Here is a 24226-nt window from a genome sequence, read left to right as displayed (position 1 = left end):
ATGAGGTGGCCAAAGTATTAGAGCCTCAGCTTCAGGATCTGTCCTTCCAGTGAGCACTCAGGGCTGATTTCCTTCAGAATGGATCGGTTTGATCTTCTTGCAGTCCATGGGACTCTCCAGAGTCTCCTCCAGCACCAGAATTCAAAAGCATCAATTCTTCAGCAATCAGCCTGCTTTAGGGTCCAGCTCTCACTTCCATACATCACTACTGGGAAAACCAGAGCGTTAACTATACGAACCTTTGGTGCATCTGGTTGGTCCTGCCTAAGTGCAGAACCTGAAATTTGTCCCCGTTGAAATCCATTTTGCCCGTTTCGTTAGTTTGGGTTAGTGTTACAGTGGGTGCCTGCTGTGCTCTCAGAACATCTCAGGTTCATAGCTGTCAACTTTTCCCTTTTCTTGCGAGGAATCCTATTCGGAATAAGGCAATTTCCCTTTAAAAAAGGGAAATGTTGACAGCTATGCCAGGTTCAATCCCTGCCATCTCTAGTTAAAGCGGGAATGGGGAACCTCTGCTTCTCCAGCTGTTGCCAGACTCCTGTTGGCGCCTGCCAGCACGTCTGAAGATCTGGAGAGGGGGAGACAGAGATTTGGAGGAGCATCTGATAGAGACAAAGGAGAATGAATGGAGGTGCAAAAACTACCCACATTCATCGACAACATGAGGGAACCCTATATTGACTCAAAGCAAATGTTATCCCACAATTCCCAGTGCATTTTCTCACTGCTTTCCTGATCACAAAGTCTGGTATTTGGGGATAGCTGGTTTGTTGCACAAGAGCTCCAAATCACATTTACTTGCAGGACCTGAATTTGCCAGTATGTGATGGATTCCCACCCAAAACAACAACAGTCTGGAGGCTTCCCAGAAGGCCCTCTCCCAACTCTTCCTTGCTAGTTGTTTCCCACTCTCATCTTCTGTGTCTTTTAAAAATCCAGATCCACCAGAACAGGTGCCCAGAATCTGCCACTTGAGGCAGCCACCTTGCTCGGGTCCACGCCAGAACCAGCCACGAACATGTCCACTTTCAAACAGCCCCTCCTCGTTTGAGGTTTTCGCTTTGCAGTTTTCCGGGGATGGGTGTGGAGGGAAATCAATCCTTCTGCACCAAACTTCTGGACGGCAAAATTGGCAAGAGAGCATTGCAATTCAAAACAGTGTCTTGGCAAATATTCATCTGCCCTTTTGTAGGTGTTGGCTGTGTATGATAGAATGTGAACCAGAAGGGCTGGGTTTTTGTGGTTTGGGCTTTTTTTGAAAGGGAAAGTGCGTACAACATCTCCCCCCCCCAAAAAAAACCCTTATGGGAACAGCCCATAAAGAATTGGGTTTTCCTAAGTAAAAACATATTAGATATATATTTCCATTGGAAAAGGTTCAGAAAATTAAAATGATCCAGGGGATGAAACGTTGCCTGTATGAAGAAAGTTTGCAGAGTTTGTGACTTTTCAGTTTTAGGAAATATAGGATCAGGCCAATGACCCATCTAGTACAGCACCTGTATTTTAAATTATCCTCCCCCCCATTATGTTTTTACTGTAATTTTACTGGTGTTAGCTGCCCTAAGACTGGCTCTGGCTGGGGAGGGCAGGGTATAAATAAAATTTTTTTATTATTATTATTATTATTATTATTATTATTATTATTATCCTGTTCTCACAGTGGCCAACCAGAGGCTTCTGGGAAGCCTCTGGGCACAAGAGCAACTCTCCACTCCTGGGCCGCCCCAGCCACTCTGTTCAACTTCCTTGAACAGGGCTGCCTTCAGATGTCTTCTAAAAGTCACGTAGTTGTTTATTTCTTTGACATCTGATGGGAGGGCGTTCCACAGGGCGGGTGCCACCACCGAGAAGGCCCTCTGCCTGGTTCCTTGTAACCTCATTTCTCGCAGAGAGGGAACTGTCAGAAGGCCCTCGGAGCTGGACCTCAGTGTCCGGGCTGAACAATGGGGGTGGAGACACTCCTTCAGGTCTACTGGGTTGAGGCTGTTGAGGGCTTTCAAAGTCAGCACCAACACTTTGAACTCCCAGTCCCCAGTCCAGCTGCAGCATTCTGGATTAGCTGTAGTTTCCAGGTCACCTTCAAAGGTAGCCCCACGTAGAGCCCATTGCAGCGGGAGATAACTAGAGCATGCACCACTCTGGCGAGACAGTCTGCAGGCAGGTAGGGTCGCATCCTGCGTACCAGATGGAGCTGGTAGACAGCTGCCCTGGACACAGAATTGACCTGCGCCTCCATAGACAGCGGTGAGTCCAAAATGACTCCCAGGTTGTGCACCTGGTCCTTTAAACCCCTGGCTTAGGGCTTTCCAGGTCAGCACCAACGCTTTGAATTGTGCTTGGAAACGTACTGGGAGCCAATGTAGGTCTTTCAAGACTGGTGTTATGTGGTCTCGGTGGCCGCCCCGAGTCCCCAGTCTAGCTGCCGCAACTAGACTGGTATCGCTGCCCCCAACTGTGGAGCCTTCCATAGGAGCCTTCCATAGCCCTCTCCTCCTGAGTTTTGTCTAATTGTGAATAATATCCTTCTTCATGCCTTCCCCCCCAACCAGATTCTACAGGAAGATCCAGGCCTTGCACCAAGGAGCGGGCACCACCGTGGTTAACCCTTTACTGGCCTACACGCTCATCAAGAGGTTGCAGTCGGACTGGCTGAACGTGGTGTACAGCGTGGAAGCCAGCGAGAACGCCCAAGGTATGTTTGCCTGAAGGCAGGGCATACTGTTTAGCTGCTGGGAATATAACAGTGATAGCAATGGGCATTTGGAGAAGGTTCGTAGCATCGCGTGAGAACACCTGCTTGGCATGCAGAAGGGCCCAGGTTCAAGCCACAGTAGCATCTCTAGGTAGGAATGTTGCCTTCCTGAAACTCTGGGCGGCAGCTGCCGGCCAGTATGGGCAGCCCTGAGATAGATGGACCTTTTTTCTTTTTTAAAGGCACATTTAAAAAAATAAAAAAATGTACCTTTCCCCCCAAAAAACCAGGGTCCTTTTTATTGGGGATAATTCAGAGGGAAATTCCTAGGTGTAGAAAAAGACTACTCCCCCTTTTCCAATACAATATTTTATTGATTTTTTTCATATTACATCACAATATAAATAAACCAAAGCCATCATCACATCCTTAATAATAATAATAATAATTTTTTATTTATACCTCACCCTTCCCGGTTCAAAAACTGGGCTCAGGGCGGCTAACAACAAATTTAAAACTCTTAATTATAAAATGTGGTATAAAAACATGAATAACAATAAATTTCAAAAATCAAAGATCAGTTAGATAATCCCCAGGGCTAGCTGACTGAATATTCTTTTGCCCCTCCCCCTGCTTCCCTCCGCCCCCACTCATCAATTTCCTCTACATTCTGAGATTACATTTATCTTTGCATTTACAATCTTCTCAAATCTTCTATATGTTCTTATTATCTTTCCTTACTAATTTAGCTTCCCTCAGATACTTTACATTTTAATCTAGGCATATTAGCATATCTCTTTTTTTTTAGCAATATTTTACCATATATTCATCAAAACAGTCCCACTCCTTTTTTTTAATTTTTGATTCGATTGGTTTCTTGTAATAGCTGTTAGTTTTGCCAGAGTTAAGTATTCATTTAGTTTACAAATCCATTTCTCCTTTAAGGGAGAAATTAGCAGCAATCACTGCTCTAGCTGCTGTATTTGCATATAAGAAGATTCTTCCTCCCACCCCCATGTTATCTCTTCCTCTATCAATCCAAGGTGTTATATCTCTGGTTTTTTCATTATTGATATTTTCAAATTCTCAAAAAAGACTGTTTATGTACGCCACTACTGCAGCCCATGTTTTGTTAGCCCCAAAATGGAAAACCAGCGAGGTCCCAGCCAAAGAAGAATGGCAACAAACTGATGAAATATGTGCAGCTTACAGATTTAACATACAGAATAAGAGAACAAGAAGAACATACATTTAAAGAAGACTGGAAAATGTTTACTGAATATGTGGGTGGAAATTGTGTACATTTAAAAACACTGGCAGCGCTAAGATAAATTCAACAGTGTAAATCAGTTTTGATGGATGCAATAATGGAATACGGAATGGTTTAGTTCATGTAAAATATGCAGGGATGTACGGTAAGCAAAATGAACCACGGAAAGAGAAGAAGGGAAGTCACTGGTTTAAGATTGTTAAAATGAATATTTTGAAATGTAAATTTAAAAAAAATGATTTATTATGAAGGCAGGTATCTGAAGAAGTGTGCATGCACACGAAAGCTCATACCAATAACAAACTTACTTGGTCTCTAAGGTGCTACGGGAAGGATTTTTTTATTTTTTTACCCTATTCCTGTTGTTAAGGCTTGGTACCAAGGAGGGATTGGTATTGTTCTCAGCAGGAACGCAGGTGGCCCTGTGGTCTAAACCACTGAGCCTCTTGGGCTTGCCGATCAGAAGGTCTGTGGTTCGAATCCCTACGACGGAGTGAGCTCCCGTTGCTCTGTCCCAGCTCCTGCCTACGTAGCAGTTTGAAAGCACGTCAAAGTGCAAGTAGATAAATAGGTACCGCTCAGGCGGGAAGGTAAACGGCATTTCCGCACGCTGCTCTGGTTTCTGTCACGGTGTTCCATTGCACCAGAAGCGGTTTAGTCCTGCTGGCCACATGACTCGGAAAGATGTCTGCGGACAAATGCTGGCTCCCTCGGCCTGAAAGTGAGATAAGCACCGCAAACCCATAGTTGCCTTTGACTGCACTTAACCATCCAGGGGTCCTTTACCTTTTACCTTTATCTTGATAGGGACACGGGTGACCCTGTGGTCTAAACCACTGAGCCTCTTGGGCTTGCTGATCAGAAGGTTGGCAGTTCGAATCCCCGCGACGGGGTGAGCTTCTGTTGCTCTGTCCCAGCTCCAGCCAACCTAACAGTTCCAAAGCACACCAGTGCAATTAGATAAATAGGTACCGCTGTGGCGGGAAGGTAAACAGTGTTTCCCTGTGCTCTGGGTTCCGTCACGGTGTCCAGTTGCACCAGAAGCGGTTTAGTCCTGCTGGCCACATGACCCGGAAAGCTGTCTGTGGACAAACACAGGCTCCCTTGGCCAATAAAGCGAGATGAGCGCTGCAACCCCAGAGTCATCTGCGACTGGACTTAACCATTGTTATGTACTGAGTTGAATAGGATCCAAAATGCAGCAGTCTGATTGGTCCTAGAACAATAGGATCCAAAATGCAGCAGCCTGATTGGTCCTAGATCAATGCAGCAGTCTGATTGGTCCGCAGGAGCCACCCAATCCAGCTCTAGGTGGAAGTGAATCCGCAACCTGATTGGCCTACAGGAGAATCCCGGAATTAGCCAATCACGTGTGTAAATAATGTATATAAAGCAGATATTTTGGGGAAACTTTCATTCCTCACTACTATGAGCTGAATAAAGAGCATGAAATCCACACTCGACTCCGAGTACCGTATTTTTCACCCCACAGGACGCACCGGCCCATAGGACGCACCAAGTTTTTTTGGGGGGGAATAAAGAAAAAGAATTATTCCCCCCCCCAGGTGCTTGTGGGGCCGGCAGCGGGAAGTATTGCTCTTCTCCCCGCCACCCGCCTGCAGACCAGGTCCGGGGACAGCGGGGCTGGCGGCAGGGAGAAGCACGCGTCTCCCCGCCGTCAGCCTCCAAACCACACTGGGAGACAGCGGGATGGTGGCATTCCGCCTTCCTGCTGTCCCCCGACCTTGTGGGGCTGGCGCTGCGGCTCTCCTGAAGCCTGGAGAACGAGAGGGGTCGGTGCGCACTGACCCCTCTCGCTCTCCAGGCTTCAGCGAAAGCCTGCATTCGCCCCATAGGATGCACACACATTTCCCCTTCATTTTTGGAGGGGGAAAAAGTGCGTCCTATAGGGCGAAAAATACGGTATGTTTCAACCATCCAGGGATCCTTCACCTTTTCTTTACCTTTTGTTCTCAGCACTGAAGAATGGCTACCAACGATTGGAGGAGAAGCTGCCCATCTTTGAGGACCTGGAAGGAGCTGCCCGGGGGGTGATGCGCTTGCAGGATGTCTACTCCCTGAGCGTGAAGGGCTTGGCCAAAGGGAAATTCCAGAGGGTTAGCAATGCTCTGCTTCCGGACGTCTACAACCCCAGCCAGGATTTCTCCCTGTCCGCCGACGATTGTTTCCATATTGGCAAGGTGAGGGGGGCAGGTCAGTGGTTTCCAAAGGGGGCAGTAACAGACCCCCTGGAGGTCAGTGGGATTACCATATTTTTCGCTCCATAAGACGCACTTTTTTCCTCCTAAAAAGTAAGGGGAAATGTCTGTGCGTCTTATGGAGCGAATGCGTGGTCCCTTGAGCTGAATAGCCCAGGGGCGAAAAGCAGATCGTGCTTTTTAATTTTTTTAGAAAGAGGGAAGGGGGTGTTGAAACAAAGCCGCTGAGCAGCTGATCGGCAAGCGATTGGGAGGGAGATAAGGGACACTAGTGATAAAGGAGGCTGCCTGGGAAGGGGGAGGTAAAAGCCCATGGATCCTGAGGATTTTTGCATCGGGTCACCCCAAATTCACCATCAGATCACATAGCATGTCCATGGCTGTAGCCTGCACCAAAAAAATCATGCATCCACTGTTTCGTGGGGCCGCAATGGCGCAAAAACTTGGTTACAAAGCACGGATTCACATGGATCCTCAGGATTTTTGCATTGGGATACCCCAAACACACATGTCTGTGGCCACAGTATGAACCACAAAAATCATACATCCAATGTTTCGTTCAGAATATATATATCTTTCTTGTTTTCCTCCTCTAAAAACTAGGTGCGTCTTATGGGCAGGTGCATCTCATGGAGCGAAAAATACGGTACCTGGCAGGCATGCTAAGAGGCAGAGGGTTGGTAGGGTTGCGCTGTGCGAGCTATATTAATTGCAATTTATGCCTCCAGGCACCCAAGTGTGTAAGTTAAAAACCCCATCCTTGCCAACAAATTAAAAGCATAGGAATTAGGCTGCAAAATTAAGAAAAAGCTACAAAGTTGGTGCTGTGGGTTAAACCACAGAGCCTAGGACTTAACAATCAGAAGGTCGGTGGTTCGAATCTCCGCGACAGGGTGAGCTCCCATTGCTCGGTCCCTGCTCCTGCCAACCTAGCAGTTCGAAAGCACGTCAAAGTGCAAGTAGATAAATAGGTACCACTCAGGAGGGAAGATAAACGGTGTTTCTGTGCGCTGCTCTGGTTCGCCAGAAGCGGCTTAGTCCTGCTGGCCACATGACCCGGAAGCTGTATGCTGGCTCCCTCGGTCAATAAAGGGAGAAGAGCTCCGCAACCCCAGAGTCGGCAATGACTGGACCTAATGGTCAGGGGTCCCTTTACCCCTTTACCTTTACTCAACTGGTTCTCCCTTTTTCGCCCTGCTTAACAAAGAATCAGGCAGCAACCTCCCCCCCCCAAATTTGTTTATTCATTTTATAACACAAATAAACAATACAAACAGAAACACAAACAATACAAACAAATTCTTGTCTTATCCTTATTTTTTCTAAACATTGTTAGGTGAGCTTCCCCAAGTCCCCCCTATCTGATTTTCATTTTACCTCATATTTAGCAGTTTCATATATCATAATTTTTAAACATTCTTCTAATCACATTTACTTTTACCATAAAAATCTTCACATTTTATCACTTATGAATAATACTATTTTAAAATACGCTATCTTCTACTTCTAACCCTACAACCTATATCTACTTCCAAAGCTATTCTAAGATTTAAATATTAACATGTTTTTTCAGATATTCTTTAAACAAGAATCAGGCAGCAACTTGGGGGTTAAGTTAAAAAATATATTTTACAGTGGTACCTTGGTTCTCAAATGCCGAAAACCCGGAAGTAAGTGTTCCGGTTTTCAAACAATTTTTGAAGCTGAACGTCCATTGTGGCTGTCGGCTATTGTTTCTGGGGCGCCTGCACCAATCAGAAGCTGTGCCTTGGTTTTGGAACATTTTGGAAGTCAAACGGACCTCCAGAATGGATTAAGTTTGGTGCTTTTGTTTTTGCTATTTATTTTGCGTTTTTGTTTTGGAGGCTTTTTTGGTTAATTTGTTTTTGTGACTGTGTGGAACCCAGTTCAGCTACCGATTGATTGATTGATTGATTGATTGATTATGTACCTGCGGAAATGGATAAAAGCCCCCCATCCAAACAATGACTATCATCAGTGCAGGTAAGAAAACAAAACATCATCTTCAATACTGTCTTATTTATTTCATAGTGCAGCACATTGATTATTGCTTTCATTTTATGGATCAGTGGTCTCATTAGATAGTAAAATTCATGTTAAATTGCTGTTTTAGGGGTTGTTTTTAACAGTCTGGAACGGATTAATCCCTTTTGCATTACTTTCTATGGTAAAGCGCGCCTTGGTTTTGGAACGCTTTGGTTTCGGAATAGACTTCCAGAACGGTTTAAGTTTGAGAACCAAGGCGCCACTGTACTTACTTAAAATTTTGCATTGGTTCACGGCAACGGCAGCAGTAGAAATTATGCAGGCAAAAATCCTCATCTAGCCAGTGATTTTGCAGGTTAAAGTGGTCCCAAGTTCCTAAGGGCTTTCTCTTACCGTTCCTGGTTTCTTCCAGGTTGCCTACGACATGGAAGATTATTACCACTCCATTCTCTGGTTGGAAGAGGCCGTGAGCCTCTTCCGCGTTTCCTATGGGAGCTGGAACACGGAGGACGAGGGGAGCCTTGAAGATGCCCTGGACCACCTGGCTTTTTCTTATTTCAAGGTAAGATGGCATGCTGCAAGAGGACACATTGAGCTGCTGCCTTTACCGAGTCAGACTTTCTGTCCATCTAATTCAGTACTGTCTGCATGGACAGGCAGCAGCTCTCCAGGCAGGGGGGATGCCACACGGGAGATTGAATTTGGAGCCTGCCTCATGAACGCACATGCGCTGACACTGAGCTACAGTCCTCCTGCACAACTCCCGCTCGTCCCACACAACTTCCACGCTGATTCTGTGTGGGAATGTTCAGGGAGGCAGGAGAGGATATATTGTTTATTAATGCCCTTCCTAACTTGCCTTGCAATGACAAACCTAGACAGTATCTTTAAAAAGTAGAGACATCACCTTGCCAACAAAGGTCCGTATAGTTCAAGCTCTGGTTTTCCCAGTAGTGATGTATGGAAGTGAGAGCTGGACCATAAAGAAGGCTGATCGCTGAAGAATGGATGCTTTTGAATTCTGGTGCTGGAGGAGACTCTTGAGAGTCCCATGGACTGCAACAAGATCAAACCGATCCATTCTTAAGGAAATCAGCCCTGGAAGGAAACCACTGGAAGGACAAATCCTGAAGCTGAGGCTCCAATACTTTGGCCACCTCATGAGAAGAGAAGACTCCCTGGAAAAGACCCTGACGCTGGGAAAGATGGAGGGCACAAGGAGAAGGGGACAACAGAGGACGAGATGGTGGAACAGTGTTCTCGAAGCTACCAGCGTGAGTTTGACCAAACTGCGGGAGGCAGTGGAAGACAGGAATGCCTGGCGTGCTCTGGTCCAGGGAGTCACAAAGAGTCGGACACAACTAAACAACAACAACAACTAGCATTAGTGAGTCCCTTTACTTAGCAGAGTTTACATTCCCTGAAGGAATGAGCGCCGGGTGTGGAGCACACTTCCACCCGCAGACAAGCCACAGCTGTCTGAACATCATGCCCTCTATCTAACCTTTGGCTTTCTCAGTGGTCTGCAGTGCCCTGTCTGTGACCTTGGTCTCCTTCGTCATACATTGTTCAGGGGGAAAGTGGCGCGGGGGAAACAGGTCCCAAAATAACTTTGTACCACCACGACGATCTCATGATTGCAAGATGTGTAAAGGGCACAGTCCAAAATGTATCTGACTAGTTTTGCATATTGTGCTAATATAAAGAGCCTCAGCAGAGCTAGCTGGCAGCTTGCTTGTGCACAGCTCACCTGCATTGCCAACTCCTGCCTCACACCCTTCACTTCAATTCCCCTTTTAACACACGGGGGGTAGCTGGTTGCAGGCTTATGTAAGCCTCTCGCTATCATACAATTCAGTATTGAATTGTATGTTCCTGGTAAGTTCCCTTATTGTCCCTCTTAAAAAGAATAAACACATGACAATCTTATTTAAAGGTTTTAAAGAGAGAGGGTGCTGTGTGCCTTGTCCTTTTTTTGTCACCTGGACAGGTAAGGTTACAGCCACCTCTAGTCACATGCAAAGGAAGTATACCCCAGCAAGGAGGAAACAGGAAGTTTTCAACTGGCTGGACCAAACATCGCCTTGCATATCCACTCTAGGAAAACAAGGAATGTTGTACTTGACTGCTACTTACTTACATCCCACATTCTTCACAAGATGATTCACTCAATGAAGGGAGGAGGTTGGGATAATAATAATTTATTATTTATACCCTGCCCATCCCACAGGGCGGGTGCTGCTACCAAGAAGGCCCTCTGCCTGGTTCCCTGTAACTTGGCTTCTCGCAGTGAGGGAACCGCCAGAAGGCCCTCGGAGCTGGACCTCAGTGTCCGGGCTGAACGATGGGGGTGGAGATGCTCCTTCAGATATGCTAGGCTGAGGCCATTTAGGGCTTTCAAGGTCAGCATCAAAACTTTGAATTGTGCTTGGAAACGTACTGGGAGGCAATGTAGGTCTTTCAAGACCGGTGTTGTGTGGTCTTGGCGGCCAGTCCCAGTCACCAGTCTAGCTGCTGCATTCTGGATTAATTGCACTTTCCAGGTCACCTTCAAAGGTAGCCCCATGTAGAGTGCGTTGCAGTAGTCCAAGTGGGAGATAGCCAAAGCATGTACCACTCTGGCGAGACAGTCTGCGGGCAGGTAAGGTCTCATCCTGCATACCAGATGGAGCTGGTAGACAGCTGCCCTGGATACAGAATTGACCTGCGCCTCCATGGACAGCTGTGAGTCCAAAATGACTCCCAGGCTGCGCACTTGGTCCTTCAGGGGCACAGTTACCCCATTCAGGACTGGGGAGTCCTCCACACCTGCCTGTCCCCTGTCCCTCAAAAACAGTATTTCTGTCTTGTCAGGATTCAACCTCAATCTGTTAGCCGCCATCCATCCTCCAACCGCCTCCAGACACTCACAGTGTGGTACTCCCCTCTGCCGTCACACTGGTGGAACTCCCTGCAGGGAATATTCAGCTGGCCCGGCAATGGAAGACTGAATTGTTGACTTGGGACCCTGGGTGACACTTGACAGCATGCCCTGCCTCCCTATGAACCATCTTTCATCTTTCTCTCCTTAAGTCTAAATCAGGTGTTCCTCTGAGCATGTGTAGAGTGCAACCCTCCCCATTCGCTGAGTAAGAATAGCCTCCACACACACACACACACACACACACACACACACACACACACACACACTTTGCTTTCCTGTCAGCTTGAGTGTCTATTTCCCCCCCAGAAATCTAACTTTTTGCTCTCTCCCTTCTTCATTTTTTAAAGGCAGGAAACATCTCTCATGCCTTAAGCCTTTCCCAAGAATTTCTTCACTACGGTATGTGCTTCTTGTCCAGATCCTGTCAGACTGAAGAATGTTACTTAGTCACTCCAAACATCAAGCTTTGAAGGATTAGACGCACTCCTCATAAATTGCACAATCGTCAGTGGGCCTTCATAACTAAGGGGGAAACAGTTTCTGTTCAAACCAGCCAGGGCATTTTCCTCCCAGGGAGTAAGGGATTCTGGGTTGAACATGGGGAAGTAAATATCAGAGGAACATTAAAACGAGGTGGGCATGTAAACAAAAAAATACTGCACCTTTCATAGCTGTGAAAATGGACTTTCAGCAGATATGACTTGTTTCCTACTGAAATTCCCTACACAACTAAGAACCCTCCATTTGAAAAAGGAGCAGCGATTCCACATTTATTCTGGGTTACCTAACTGGAAAGTAATGCTGTCTCCTGGTAATGGTTTCACGTATCAGTAACGGACATTGAAATCATCTCTCTCTCTATTGCAGAGATTCTCAAATAACTTTGAGAATCAGAAGGTAAAAGGGAGTTGGCTGCAGCCGGCCAAAGACCCACCTAAGTCTACCCCCTATATTGATTTTTTATTTTATTGTTATTCATGTTTTATACTGTATTTTATGCTGTTTTTTGTAGCATCAGTTAAGTGTTTTAAATTTGTTGTTAGCTGCCCTGAGCCCAGTTTTCTGAACCGGGAAGGGCGGGGTATAAATTATTATTATTATTATTATTATTATTATTATTATTATTATTATTATTATTATTATTTTACCTGTACATAAACCACCAGAGCTGCTAGCTTTCGAACCACAGCCTCTAACTAACAGCCATTCAGTTAGCAGGTGATTGTGTTCAGTTTCTTGCCACAAAGCTTTTCAGCTGAATTCAGCTGCTCTTAAAAGTACAAGAGCATGACGGACTCGCTCACAAATTTATTGACAGCTGCACGCATTGTTATAGCTAGGAAGCGGAAGGGGAAAGCAGAATATAAAATGGAATAATTGTATAAAGAGGTGTGGGATATAGCTATTCATGATAACATGTGCCATTAAGATAAGACGGGGAATATGCAGGAGAAATGATTTTGAGGCAATATGGAGGGTGTTTGTAGAATTTTGTACTGTTGAAACGGAAAGGGGTCAAACCATGGCAAGAGGTGTTGAAATTTTGGGAGGTTGGATAGTTGCAATGGAATGGTCTCAGTGGTGGGGTAAACATTTTTATTTTATTTATTTATGATTATTACAGTGGACACTCGGGTTGCGAATGTGATCCGTGCGAGATGCACATTTGGAACGTGCAGTGGCGCATCTGTGCACACACGGGTTGCGATTCGGCGCTTCTGCGCAGGCGCAAAGCGCAATTTAGCACTTATGCGCATGTGCAAAACGCGATTTAGTGCTTCTGTGCATGTGTGACCGCCGAAACCCGGAAGTAACCCATTCTGGTACTTCCAGGTTTTGGCGTTCCGTAACCCAAAAAAACGCAACCTGAAGTGTCTGTAACCAGAGGTATGACTGCACGTTGTCAAAATAATAAAATAAAATATAAAATAAAATGGGGGGGAGCGCAACAGCAGGCCAGTACATTTTTTACAGTCAGTTGGCAACCCACCCTTCGGTTTACACAAAGTGATCAAAAGACAACAACCCCCCCCAAAAAAAACAAAGCAAAACCTTTGTTTCAATGTCATTCTCATTACTTACCATGCTTCAGTACTGCTCTGCATAGATGCCAACTCTCTGGGGCGCTGGGTGCCCAAGCACCCACAAAATTCCCCATGAAGGGACCAGGCACCCACAAATTTCTATGCCAGGGATATTCACGCTGCATGCCCCCCCCACGGCCCCCACGACCGAAGGGCCAAGTTGGCACGGTAACGGGGCCAAGTTGAAAAGCTACAAATAATTAAAACCGGGTTGCCAACTTTTTCTTACTGGCTCTGCGCCTTTGCCTTCAGTGGCAACCTGGCGCATGGGGCGAACTTTCCTGGACCTGGGCGACCGCTTCATTTCTGCATGCTAGATGGCTATTAAAGGGGCAGGGGGGGCTTTTAAAAATGTATATCCCCTTTTGGATTCAGACCACCTCTTATCTTGACCAGATCCGAGCAACAAGAGGATGGCGAGGAATGTTCTCAAGTACGAGAAGCTGCTGCTGGTGAACCCCGAGAGTGGCGAAGAAGTGGGGTCCCTGCAGAGGCCAAACGTGACCCAGCTGGAGACCAGAGATATTTACGAGAAGCTATGTCAGACTCTGGGGTCTCAGGTGGGGCCGCAGAAAAGGCACAGAATCCAACCTTGGCGTTTCGTTTTTATGAAATAGTGACAAACCCCAGCAGTGTTAGGATGATGTTACCAGACGGGTGTTAATTGTGGAATGAGCGTCGATGCACTTTCGATGTCTTTGGGATAGAAATGCCAAATTTCCATAGGGAATCTGATGAGCTTTTAAATATATACAGTGGTACCTTGCAAGACGAAAATAATCCGTTCCGCGAGTCTCTTCGTCTAGTGGTTTTTTCGTCTTGCGAAGCAACCCTATTAGCGGCTTAGCGGATTAGCGCTATTAGCGGCTTAGCGGCTATTAAAGGCTTAGCGGCTTAGCGGCTAAAAGGCTATTAGTGGCTTAGCAGCTTAGAAAAAGGGGGGGGAGCGAAAAAAATTGCAAGACTCGCAAGACGTTTTCCTCTAGCGAAGCAAGCCCATAGGGAAATTCATCTTGCGAAGCGCATCGAAAAACGGAAAACCCTTTCGTCTAGCGGGTTTTTCGTCTTGCGAGGCATTCGTCTTGCGGGGCACCATTGTAGATACAGTGGACGCTCAGGTTGTGAACGTGATCTGTGTGGGATGCATGTTCACAACCCGCAGAGTTCGCAACCCACAGCAGCGCATCTGCGCACATGCACAAGTTGTGATTCGGCGCATCTGCACATGCGCAGAGTGTGATTTGGCGCTTCTGCACATGTGTGATTGCCAAAACCAGAAGTAACCCGCTCCAGTACTTCCGGGTTTTGGAGGTCCGTAACCTGAAAAAATGCGACCTGAAGCGTCAGTAACCCGAGGTATGACTGTAACACCAATGATCTGCTTGTGATATCTGAGAGACAAATTTGCAATATTAGCCCCCCTTAGAGGAAAAAAAACCCACCCATCACCAACCCTCCTTGTTTTTCCTTTTGCTGGTTCATCATCCTGTATGATATTTTGGTGGGTGTAAAATACAATTTTTGTTTCTTTGAAAAATAGAATAAAACTGATCTTTTTAAAGGAACTACCACTGAGCCTCTAGGGCTTGCCGATCAGAAGGTCGGTGGTTCGAATCTGCTCGATGGGGTGAGTTTCTGGGTCACCTTCAAAGGTAGCCCCATGTAGAGCGCATTGCAGTAGTCCAAGCGAGAGATAACCAGAGCATGCACCACTCTGGCGAGACAGTCTGCGGGCAGGGAGCGTCTCATCCTGCGTACCAGATGGAGCTGGTAGACAGCTGCCCTGGACACAGAATTGACCTGCGCCTCCATGGATCAAAGTCCAAAATAACTCCCAGGCTGCGCACCTGGTCCTTCAGGGGCACAGTTACCCCATTCAGGACTGGGGAGTCCTCCACACCTGCCCGCCCCGTTCCCCCAAAATAGTACTTCTATCTTGTCAGGATTCAACCTCAATCTGTTGGCCACCATCCATCTTCCAACCGCCTCCAGACATTCACACAGGACATTCACCTCCTTCACTGGTTCCAACTACTGGGCTAGGGCCTTTTGCCTATAACTTGGTGCAATAGACCTATTGATGTTGGTTGGTTGGTAGGTTCCCTTGCGTCACCCTCTCTCTCTGGTCTTCCTCCAGCCATCCCAGTATCAGCAACAACACCTCTACTGCTCCTACGAGACCAATGGGACCCCCTTCCTGATGCTCCAGCCTCTGAAGAGGGAGATTGTCCACCAGCAGCCCCACATCGCACTCTACCACGACTTCGTCAGCGATGCCGAAGCGGAAAAGATCAAGGAGCTTGCCGCTCCACGGGTAAGCAGCTCAGGGGCATTGGCGCGTCAGGAAATGGGGTCTTGCAGGGCCGGCCCATCCACGAGGCAGACTGAGGCAGCCGCTTCAGGCGACGGAACTGAAGGGGCAGGCCTGCTGCGGAAGTGACTGCGGCAGCGGTTTCCAGGTTCTGGCGGGACCTCACAAAATCCCTACGAGATCTTGTGGGGCTCGAGCAATATCTTGCCAGAGCCTGGAAGGCGTGTTATGCGGCAAAACGGGCTGGGTCACTCCTGGGCTCTTGTGATGTTTTTATCCCCCCCCCCCCAATCTTTAAAATTAATTTTCCAAATTTATAACAAATACAACATAACACGATAAACAAAACATATAAGAAGAAAAACAAACATATAAAATTTCTTCCAGTTAAAAATCCAAATTAATTTCCATTATTAAATGACTTCCTCGAATCCTTCCTAACGGATTTTCATTGAATCTCATTTTAGCAATTGTCCAATATTCACTTTCTAATAAAATTAACTAATTCAAATTACTAACTTCCTTTCTTTTCATCATAATCTCTTGCCTCCTTGGCTTCAGGCTACAAGAAGGGAGATTCCAGCTAAGCATCAGGAAGAACTTTCTGACAGGGAGAGCCGTTCAATGGTAGAACGGTCTCCCTCGGGAGGTGGTGGACTCTCCTTCCTTGGAGGTTTTTAAGCAGAGGTCGGCTGGCCATCTGTCATGGATGCTTTAGCTGAGATTCCTGCATTGCTGGGAGTTGGACTAGATGACCGCCAGGGTCCCTTCCAACTCTAAAATCCTACAATTCTGTGAATACCAACACTAATAATAATATTGATTGATTGAATTTATATACGTAAAGATTTAGTGAAATAAACTGCAGAGAGAGATGGGGTCTGAACAGCCCAATCTGAGATGGAGGGAAGTCAATTATTGTTTTAAAGTAGATTCGTCTGTTAATTGTTACGTGTGTTAGTTTTTGGTCATTTCTTTCTGGTTTTTTTCTCTTTAGTTTGTGTGTTGTTATGTTTTATTTCTAATGTTTTATGTCTTTTTTTGTGCAGTGAAGAATTCAATAAAAAGATATTTATTTATTTTTAAAAAAAGAATTTATATACCGCCCTATACCCAGGGGTCTCAGGGCGGTTCACAGAACAAGATCAATATAAAAACCACAATATACAGTGAGGGGAAAAAGGTATTTGGTCCCCTGATAATTTGCCCGTTTGCCCCCTGACGAAGCCTTGGTCATGGTGGCAGTTTTGGAATCTGCTGGTTTGATTGCTTCCGTTGACAGGTGCCTTTTGTACAGGTACTGTAACGAGCTGGGATTACAGGTAAGACCTTACACCAGGTGCTTCTAATCTCAGCTCGTTACATACAGTGAAGATAGCAGGTAGCCTGACATCTGGCTGGTTGATAGGGGATCAAATACTTATTTCACTCATTATAATGCGCATCCATCTCTGACTTTTGTCTTCTGGGTTTCTGGGCTTTTTTCCTGTTGTTATTCTGTCTCTCACAGCTACAATAAACCTACCATTAAAATTATGGACTGGTCGTTTCTTCGTCAGAGGGCAACCGGGCAAATTTAGCAGGGGATCAGATACTTCCCCCCCCCTCACTGTATATAATCAAAATAAAAACAACAACCCAATAACACCCCCCCCCCAAAAAAGGACTACATTTTAAAAAGGCATAGGATGTCAATAAGATGAACCAAAGACCTGGTTGAAATGGAACGTTTTTGCCTGGCGCCTAAAGGTGTGTAATGAAGGCGCCAGGCGAACTTCCTGGGGGGAGCATTCCAGAGACGGGGAGTCACCACAGAGAAGGCCCTGTTCTTGTGTTGCCACCTTCCAGACCTCTCAAGGAGGAGGCACACAAAGGTGGGCCTCAGAAGGTGATCTCAGGGTCTGGGTAGGTTCATATGGGAAGAGGCGGTCCTTGAGGTATTGTGGTCCTGAGCCGTTTAAGGCCTTATAGGTCAAAACCAGCACTTTGAATTGGACCTGGAAACTAATTTTTAGCCAGTGCAGTTGGACCAGGATCAGTGTAACATGCTCAAACCGTCTTGCTCCGGTGAGCAACCTGGCCGCTGAATTCTGCACCAACTGAAGTTTTCGAACGGTCTTCAGAGGCAGCCCTACGTAGAACGCATTGCCGCAGGGGTCAGCAAACTTTTTCAGCAGGGTGCCCATCCACTGTCCCTCAGACAGTGGTCACATAGAGGATGTCACATAGAGGAGGGAGAAAGGTTGTTTTCTGCTGCTCCAGAGAAGCGGACACGGAGCAATGGATCCAAACTACAAGAAAGAAGATTCCACCTAAACATTAGGAAGAACTTCCTGACAGTAAGAGCTGTTTGACAGTGGAATTTGCTGCCAAGGAGTGTGGTGGAGTCTCCTTCTTTGGAGGTCTTTAAGCAGAGGCTTGCCAACCATATGTCAGGAGTGCTCTGATGGTGTTTCCTGCTTGGCAGGGGGTTGGACTCGATGGCCCTTGTGGTCTCTTCCAACTCTTCTATGATTCTATGATTCTAGACCTTGTGGGGGTCCAGACTATTTTTTTTGGGGGGGGGGGGTGAACGAATTCCTATGCCCCACAAATAACCCAGAGATGCATTTTAAATAAAAGCACACATTCTACTCATGTAATAATAATTTTTTTTTATTTATACCCCACAAATAACCCAGAGATGCATTTTAAATAAAAGCACACATTATACTCATGTAAATAGTGATAATAATTTTTATTTATACCCCACCCTCCCCAGCCAAGACCCGGCTCAGGGTGGCTAACACCCGACATAAAAACAATTGATTGAAATACAACTTAAAATCAAGATTAAAATAAAACATTAAAACATTAAAATACAGCCTCCTTTCAGTGGAAACAACAGTGTAAAAACACCAGGCAGGCCCCACAAATAACCCAGAGGTGCATTTTAAATAAAAGCACACATTCTACTCATGTAAAAACACGCTGATTCCCGGATGTCCGCTGGCCAGATTTAGAAGGCGATTGGGCCGGATCTGGCCCCCGGGTCTTAGGTTGCCTACCCATGCCTTGCGGTAACCAACCTTGAGGTTACCAGAGCACTTGATGGATCGTCATTTATTTCGTACCTTGGGTGTCTTTCCTGCCCCTCTTCCTCCCATAGGAGCCACAAGACGGCTATCCTGGGCCACAAACTTGTTTTTTAACTGCTGCTGTGGTCGATGAGATTTCTGAGGCTTTCTCATGGGTTTGGAGTATTGATGACTGGTTAGTAAGTCCCCCAAGGACAACTAATAAATCATAGAATCATACAAATACCAGTAGTGCGTTCTAACCAGGTTAGTCTGCTGGAGAATTTCGTTCCCTCCAAATTTTGTTATACTAGCAACCCCCCCTAAAAATGTGGGGGGGGACCACCCCAGTTTGCATTCCCAACCCTATTTTGTTTTTTTTAAATAATCTTTATTAATTTAAATTACACACATATACAAAGAATATACAAAGAATTTACAATCTCACACTCCAAAAAGAAAATTAAAGAAAAAACCATTAAGAAAACCAGAAAACACAGAAAGAAGAAAGAAGAAAAAGCAGATTTACATGCATAAAAAAAATCTTAAACTTCCTAATTAATACTTAAATAAAAAAGACTTCTGACACAACGAGTCTTCCAATCATTCTCATTGTACTGTTTATACTGTCATCATTCTCCCCGCACAGTTTTATATTCTTTAATATTGTTTTAGAAGACATCTGAAGGCTGCCCTGTTTAGGGAAACTTTTAATGTTTGATGTATTACAGTATTTTAATATTTTTTTGGGAAGCCGCCCAGAGTGGCTGGGGAAGCCCAGCCAGATGGGTGGGGTATAAATAATAAATTATAATTATTATTATTATTGTTGTTCCCGTCTACTCCACAAACGGTATTTGTTGTGTTTACAAGTATCACTCAAGTTCTGCTAACATGGTGTGCCCAACCCTACTTTGAACAAGAGGGCAGAAAACTTCCTTTTTGGTTATTCAGATTCCTTCAGCAGCCGAGAGAATTAAGCTTAGAAATTGCCACCTCGAGACAGAGGAGAAGGAGGAGAAGATCCTGCGATCCAGCTCCTCCACACTTGGCCGAAACAATTCCTTCTCCATCCAACATCCTGGCCGGTTGCCTTGGCAACCGCGCAAACAGGCCCACATGGAGATTATTAACCTAATCCACGGCGTGGATGGGACATCGGTTTTGCGGTTCTCCTGCTTCCCAAGGCCAGACGGCACTTGGCTCTGGCTGCCAATCCATCACAATTTCTCTGGGCATCTTCCAGACATCCTGGCATCTCGGCCGAGTGTGTCATCGTGGCCGCAGTTCTCTGGGCTAGACGCCCTTCCGCCGGGTGCGTTGCTCCTAACAACTGCCTAGGGCTGTTTTCCTTAACTACAGTGGATGCTCGGGTTGCGAACGTGATCCGTGCGGGAAGCACGTTTGCAACCTGCAGCGTTGCATCTGCGCACGCACGGGTTGCAATTTGGCGGTTCTGCGCATGCACAAAGTACAATTTAGTGTTTCTGTGCATGTGCAAGGCCCGAAAACCAGAAGTAGCCCATTCCAGTACTTCCGGGTTCAGCGCAGTGCGCATCCCAAAATCGCGCGTCTGTAACCCGAGGTATGACCAGAAATGCAAAGGCGAAGGCAGACATTAGCTTTGCTAGGCAGCTGGAAGCGTCTTGAGAGTGGCGCCTTCACCTTTAACAGGTATGCGGCCTTGTGGGAATATCCTTCTTGGATACCGAAGGTCCCCACATTCAGTCTCCAATGGCAACTCCAGGCACAGCTGTGGGAATGTTGTGGGTAGTAAAAAAAGTAAAGGGGACCCCTGACCATTAGGTCCAGTCGCGGATGACTCTGGGGTTGTGGTGCACATCTCGCTTTATTGGCCGAGGGAGCCGGTGTACAGCTTCCGGGTCATGTGGCCAGCATGACTAAGCCACTTCTGGCGAACCAGAGCAGCACACGGAAACACCGTTTACCTTCCCGCCAGAGTGGTGCCTATTTATCTACTTGCACTTTGACGTGCTTTCGAACTGCTGGGTGGGCAGGAGCAGGGACTGAGCAACGGGAGCTCACCGCGTTGCAGGGATTCAAACCGCCGACCTTCTGATCAAGTCCTAGGCTCTGTGGTTTAACCCACAGCGCCACCTGCGTCCCTGTTGTGGGTAGTAGGAGAGTATATATTGATGAAATATTATCCTTCCTAACTTACGCTAGTGAGTCACACATATATAGCACAACTCGTTCCACTTTACACAGCAAGAAACTAGTTCCAGATTCGTTTGAATCCCTTTAGTTAAGCAATCCAATCTGGCATCCCCAGATTGGGGTATATTCCTGGTAAGACCCCTTAGATTCCCTCCTAAAAGAATGAAGACACAAGAGTCTTCCTTATAAAGGGCCCCATTACCTTCAGCAGCTTAGGGCCTCATCAAACCTAAATCCGGCCCTGATTAAGCTGTGTGCTAGACACTGCCAATCCTCTGAAATCAGCATGTGTTAAAGGCTTATTAACCTAGGCTGGCCTCCTGTGTGAAGTGAAAGCCTGGGGATGGAGCATTAGGAAGGACACAAAGCATCTGTGCGATCTACAGATAAAGCGATGGGAGTTAGAAACCTGCGAAGGAGTCATGTTTAAGGGATTCAGGAAGGCAGAGCATGGTGTCTGTCTGAATCTAAGGCTGTGGGTAGGGCAGAAGCAAGATTCTCTTGGAGTGCAGTTCTGTGGATCCCTGCATCGTAGGCCAAAGGTCCATATAGTTAAAGCTCTGGTTTTCCCAGTAGTGATGTATGGAAGTGAGAGCTGGACCATAAAGAAGGCTGATCGCCAAAGAATGGATGCTTTTGAATTGTGGTGCTGGAGGAGACTCTTGAGAGTCCCATGGACTGCAAGAAGATCAAACCGATCCATTCTTAAGGAAATCAGCCCTGAGTGCTCACTGGAAGGACAGATCCCGAAGCTGAGGCTCCAAGACTTTGGCCACCTCATGGGAAGAGAAGACTCCCTGGAAAAGACCCTGATGTTGGGAAAGATGGAGGGCACAAGAAGAAGGGGCCGACAGAGGACACAATGGTTGGAGAGTGTTCTCGAAGCTACCAGCATGAGTCTGACCAAACTGCGGGAGGCAGTGGAAGACAGGAGTGCCTGGTGTGCTCTGGTCCATGGGGTCACGAAGAGTCGGACACGACTAAACGACTAAACAACAATGTGCAACTAAACCATATATCCTAAAGACACCACAGTCCCCACTGTGCCTCATTCCAAAAGGAAACTGCTCAGCACTCCTGGGACCCCTGGGATTTTGCACCGCTGTGAGATTGGGGTGGTGTGCAAACTATGTCCATAATTTTCAAATTATTATTATTTATTTATATATAATGTTTATTTGTTTTCCATTTAATAATATACATTCATATCATTGCTATCCACTTTACCTCCCTGCCTCTTTAGAGCCTATCGACTTACTTCCCTCCCACCTCATGGCTTTCAAAATTAATCTTTATATCATTTTGTACGTTTTCCAATTCCAATTCCAAAATAGCTCAAAATTTGAATAAATATAGAAAGGTAGAAAACTTCTCATTACAAGTCTTCAGATAACCCTGCTAGTGATGTCAATTGCTTACAATAGTCTTTCAGATATCGTATAAATTTGCTCCGGTGCTTTTGGAATACTTGATTGTGCTGGTTTCGGATTTTTTCCTGTCAGCTTCACCAGTTCTTCAAGGTCCATCATCTTCATCTGCCACTCTTTAATTAATTATTATTTTAAAAATACTTTTATAAGATGTGTTTCTTTGCTTCTCAATTTGACCCTTTTACATGGTTTTGTATGTTTCATGGAATTTTATGCATTGTGATTGCTGTTCCTTTTACAGTGGTACCTCGGGTTAAGTACTTAATTCATTCTGGAGGTCCGTTCTTAACCTGAAACTGTGCTTAACCTGAAGCTCCACTTTAGTTAATGGGGCCTCCTGCTGCCGCCACGCCGCCGCCGCGCGATTTCTGTTCTCATCCTGAAGCAAAATTCTTAACCCGAGGTAATATTTCTGGGTTAGCGGAGTCTGTAACCTGAAGCGTATGTAACCCGAGGTACCAATGTACCCATTATAGATTGGTAATTATTTATTGCGGTCTGATGGATTGTTGAATGTTGCTTTGTTTGATATCAGTTGTTTATTTTAAAGGTATTGTGACTTTTATATTGGATCAGATGGTTACTATTAATGTTTGATGTTTTATTATGTTTTTATGTCTTGGAAGCCGCCCAGAGTGGCTTCGGTAACCCAGCCAGATGGGTGGGGTATAAACAAAATATTATTTTAACTAATACTTGCTTGGTTATTTTACGTATTTGGGGCACTCCCACCACATGTGGAGGTATGTGCCTGTGGAGGTACACCGTCTCCAGCATTTTGGTGAGGTTCCTGGGCGTATTAGCGCTTGATAGATAGATAATTTATTACGGTCGGAGACCAGCTTATAAAACCCACTTGGGGGTACAATCCCAGAAGGAAAACAAACATTTAAAACAAAATTTGACCTTTTCCTGTTAGGCAAAGATCATAAGACGACCTGGATGGTCGCCAGATTCTGTGTACAGATCTGTAGGCATAGACCATCCCCCGACCCAAACTAGTTCATTAAGAAAATCCCCAAACTCGGTTCCATGGGTGACTCTGGGTCATCTCTCTGCGGTAGCTTATTAGCGCTAGTTTTCTTGGTGTTAAGTACCACCTGCAGGTGAGTTTCAGAGTGAGTTCTTTTCTTTTCTTGATATGGATTTAAAGGGGGGAGTTAGACCACATTCTGGTCCATTGAGTGGGATTAATCTCAGAGCCTATGTCATCCTCCCATTGTTTTTTGATTATTATAACTCAGCCAAACATCAGAAGCGAAGCCCATCTTGTCTCCCTTCCACTCCAGATTTGACACTGCAACCTCTTGCATTTTTCTCTCTCTGTTCCCCTCTCCAGTTGCAGAGGTCGGTGGTTGCCTCGGGAGAAAAGCAGCAGAAAGCAGACTACCGAATAAGCAAAAGGTAAAGTGTGCTGGCCCCGGTGGGAAGGTTACCGTTGGCGTAGTCAAAGTCCGGTCCTGGGTCACTAGCCTGGAAACAGTTCACAAGGAGCGGGGCGAGGTCCGAAGCAGGAAGCCGGGCGGGGACAGGAACAGTGGAGGGTCAGGTCTGGGTCCGGGCAGGAACAGGTACTCAACAATGATGTTGCTCCCGCAACCTGGGACCGGGCTGACTGGCCTTTATCTTCTCTGAGGCCAGGGGCGGTCCCGGCCCCCAGGAGACCCGCCTCTCCTGGCCTTAAGGCGAGCACTCCTCCTGAGAGAAACCAGTTCCCTTCGCCTCTCTGCCCTGAGCCTCTGCAGTTCAGGAGAGGCTGAAGGGTTACTTGGCCCAGGGGGAGATTCACCTGTAGGCATTGAGTCCTCAACCACCTCTGGAGCCAGAGTGGACTCACCTGGTGCCTGCTCCTGAGGATCCGGCACAGGTGCAGGCGCTTCAGAATCAAGGCCCTGCCCCAGTTCAGCCGGCCCTGGAGGCGGGGACTCCTGTGCAGGCTGGGACTCCTCAGGTTCAGCCTCTGAATCGGATTCCCAGGCCATCACATAAAGTCTCTTGCTAGCAACACACAGAAATCTCAGGGAACAAAGGAGCTACATCGCTTGATGTACCA

At 46.3% G+C, this 24226-nt stretch overlaps 1 protein-coding gene across 2 annotated transcripts in view; it reads left to right on the top strand.

The window, feature by feature from the left end:
• The window catches only part of P4HA3 (prolyl 4-hydroxylase subunit alpha 3), a 39060-nt gene that overhangs the window by 2705 nt on the left and 12129 nt on the right, over positions 1 to 24226 (top strand). Inside the window, exons 2-8 of one of the 2 annotated variants that reach the window (XM_081909900.1) lie at positions 2553 to 2695; positions 5943 to 6166; positions 8604 to 8753; positions 11462 to 11513; positions 13595 to 13758; positions 15336 to 15512; positions 23513 to 23577. In XM_081909900.1, coding sequence (XP_081766026.1) covers positions 2553 to 2695; positions 5943 to 6166; positions 8604 to 8753; positions 11462 to 11513; positions 13595 to 13758; positions 15336 to 15512; positions 23513 to 23577 — 975 coding nt within the window. The remainder of the gene's footprint in view (positions 1 to 2552; positions 2696 to 5942; positions 6167 to 8603; positions 8754 to 11461; positions 11514 to 13594; positions 13759 to 15335; positions 15513 to 23512; positions 23578 to 24226) is intronic. The other variant, XM_081909901.1, reaches the window with a different exon arrangement.

Source organism: Podarcis melisellensis, assembly GCF_964234715.1.
Source record: "Podarcis melisellensis genome assembly, chromosome: 4".
NCBI lineage: Eukaryota > Metazoa > Chordata > Lepidosauria > Squamata > Lacertidae > Podarcis > Podarcis melisellensis.
Note: the sequence above shows the minus strand (reverse complement) of the source record. Positions and strands in the feature narration are given on the sequence as shown.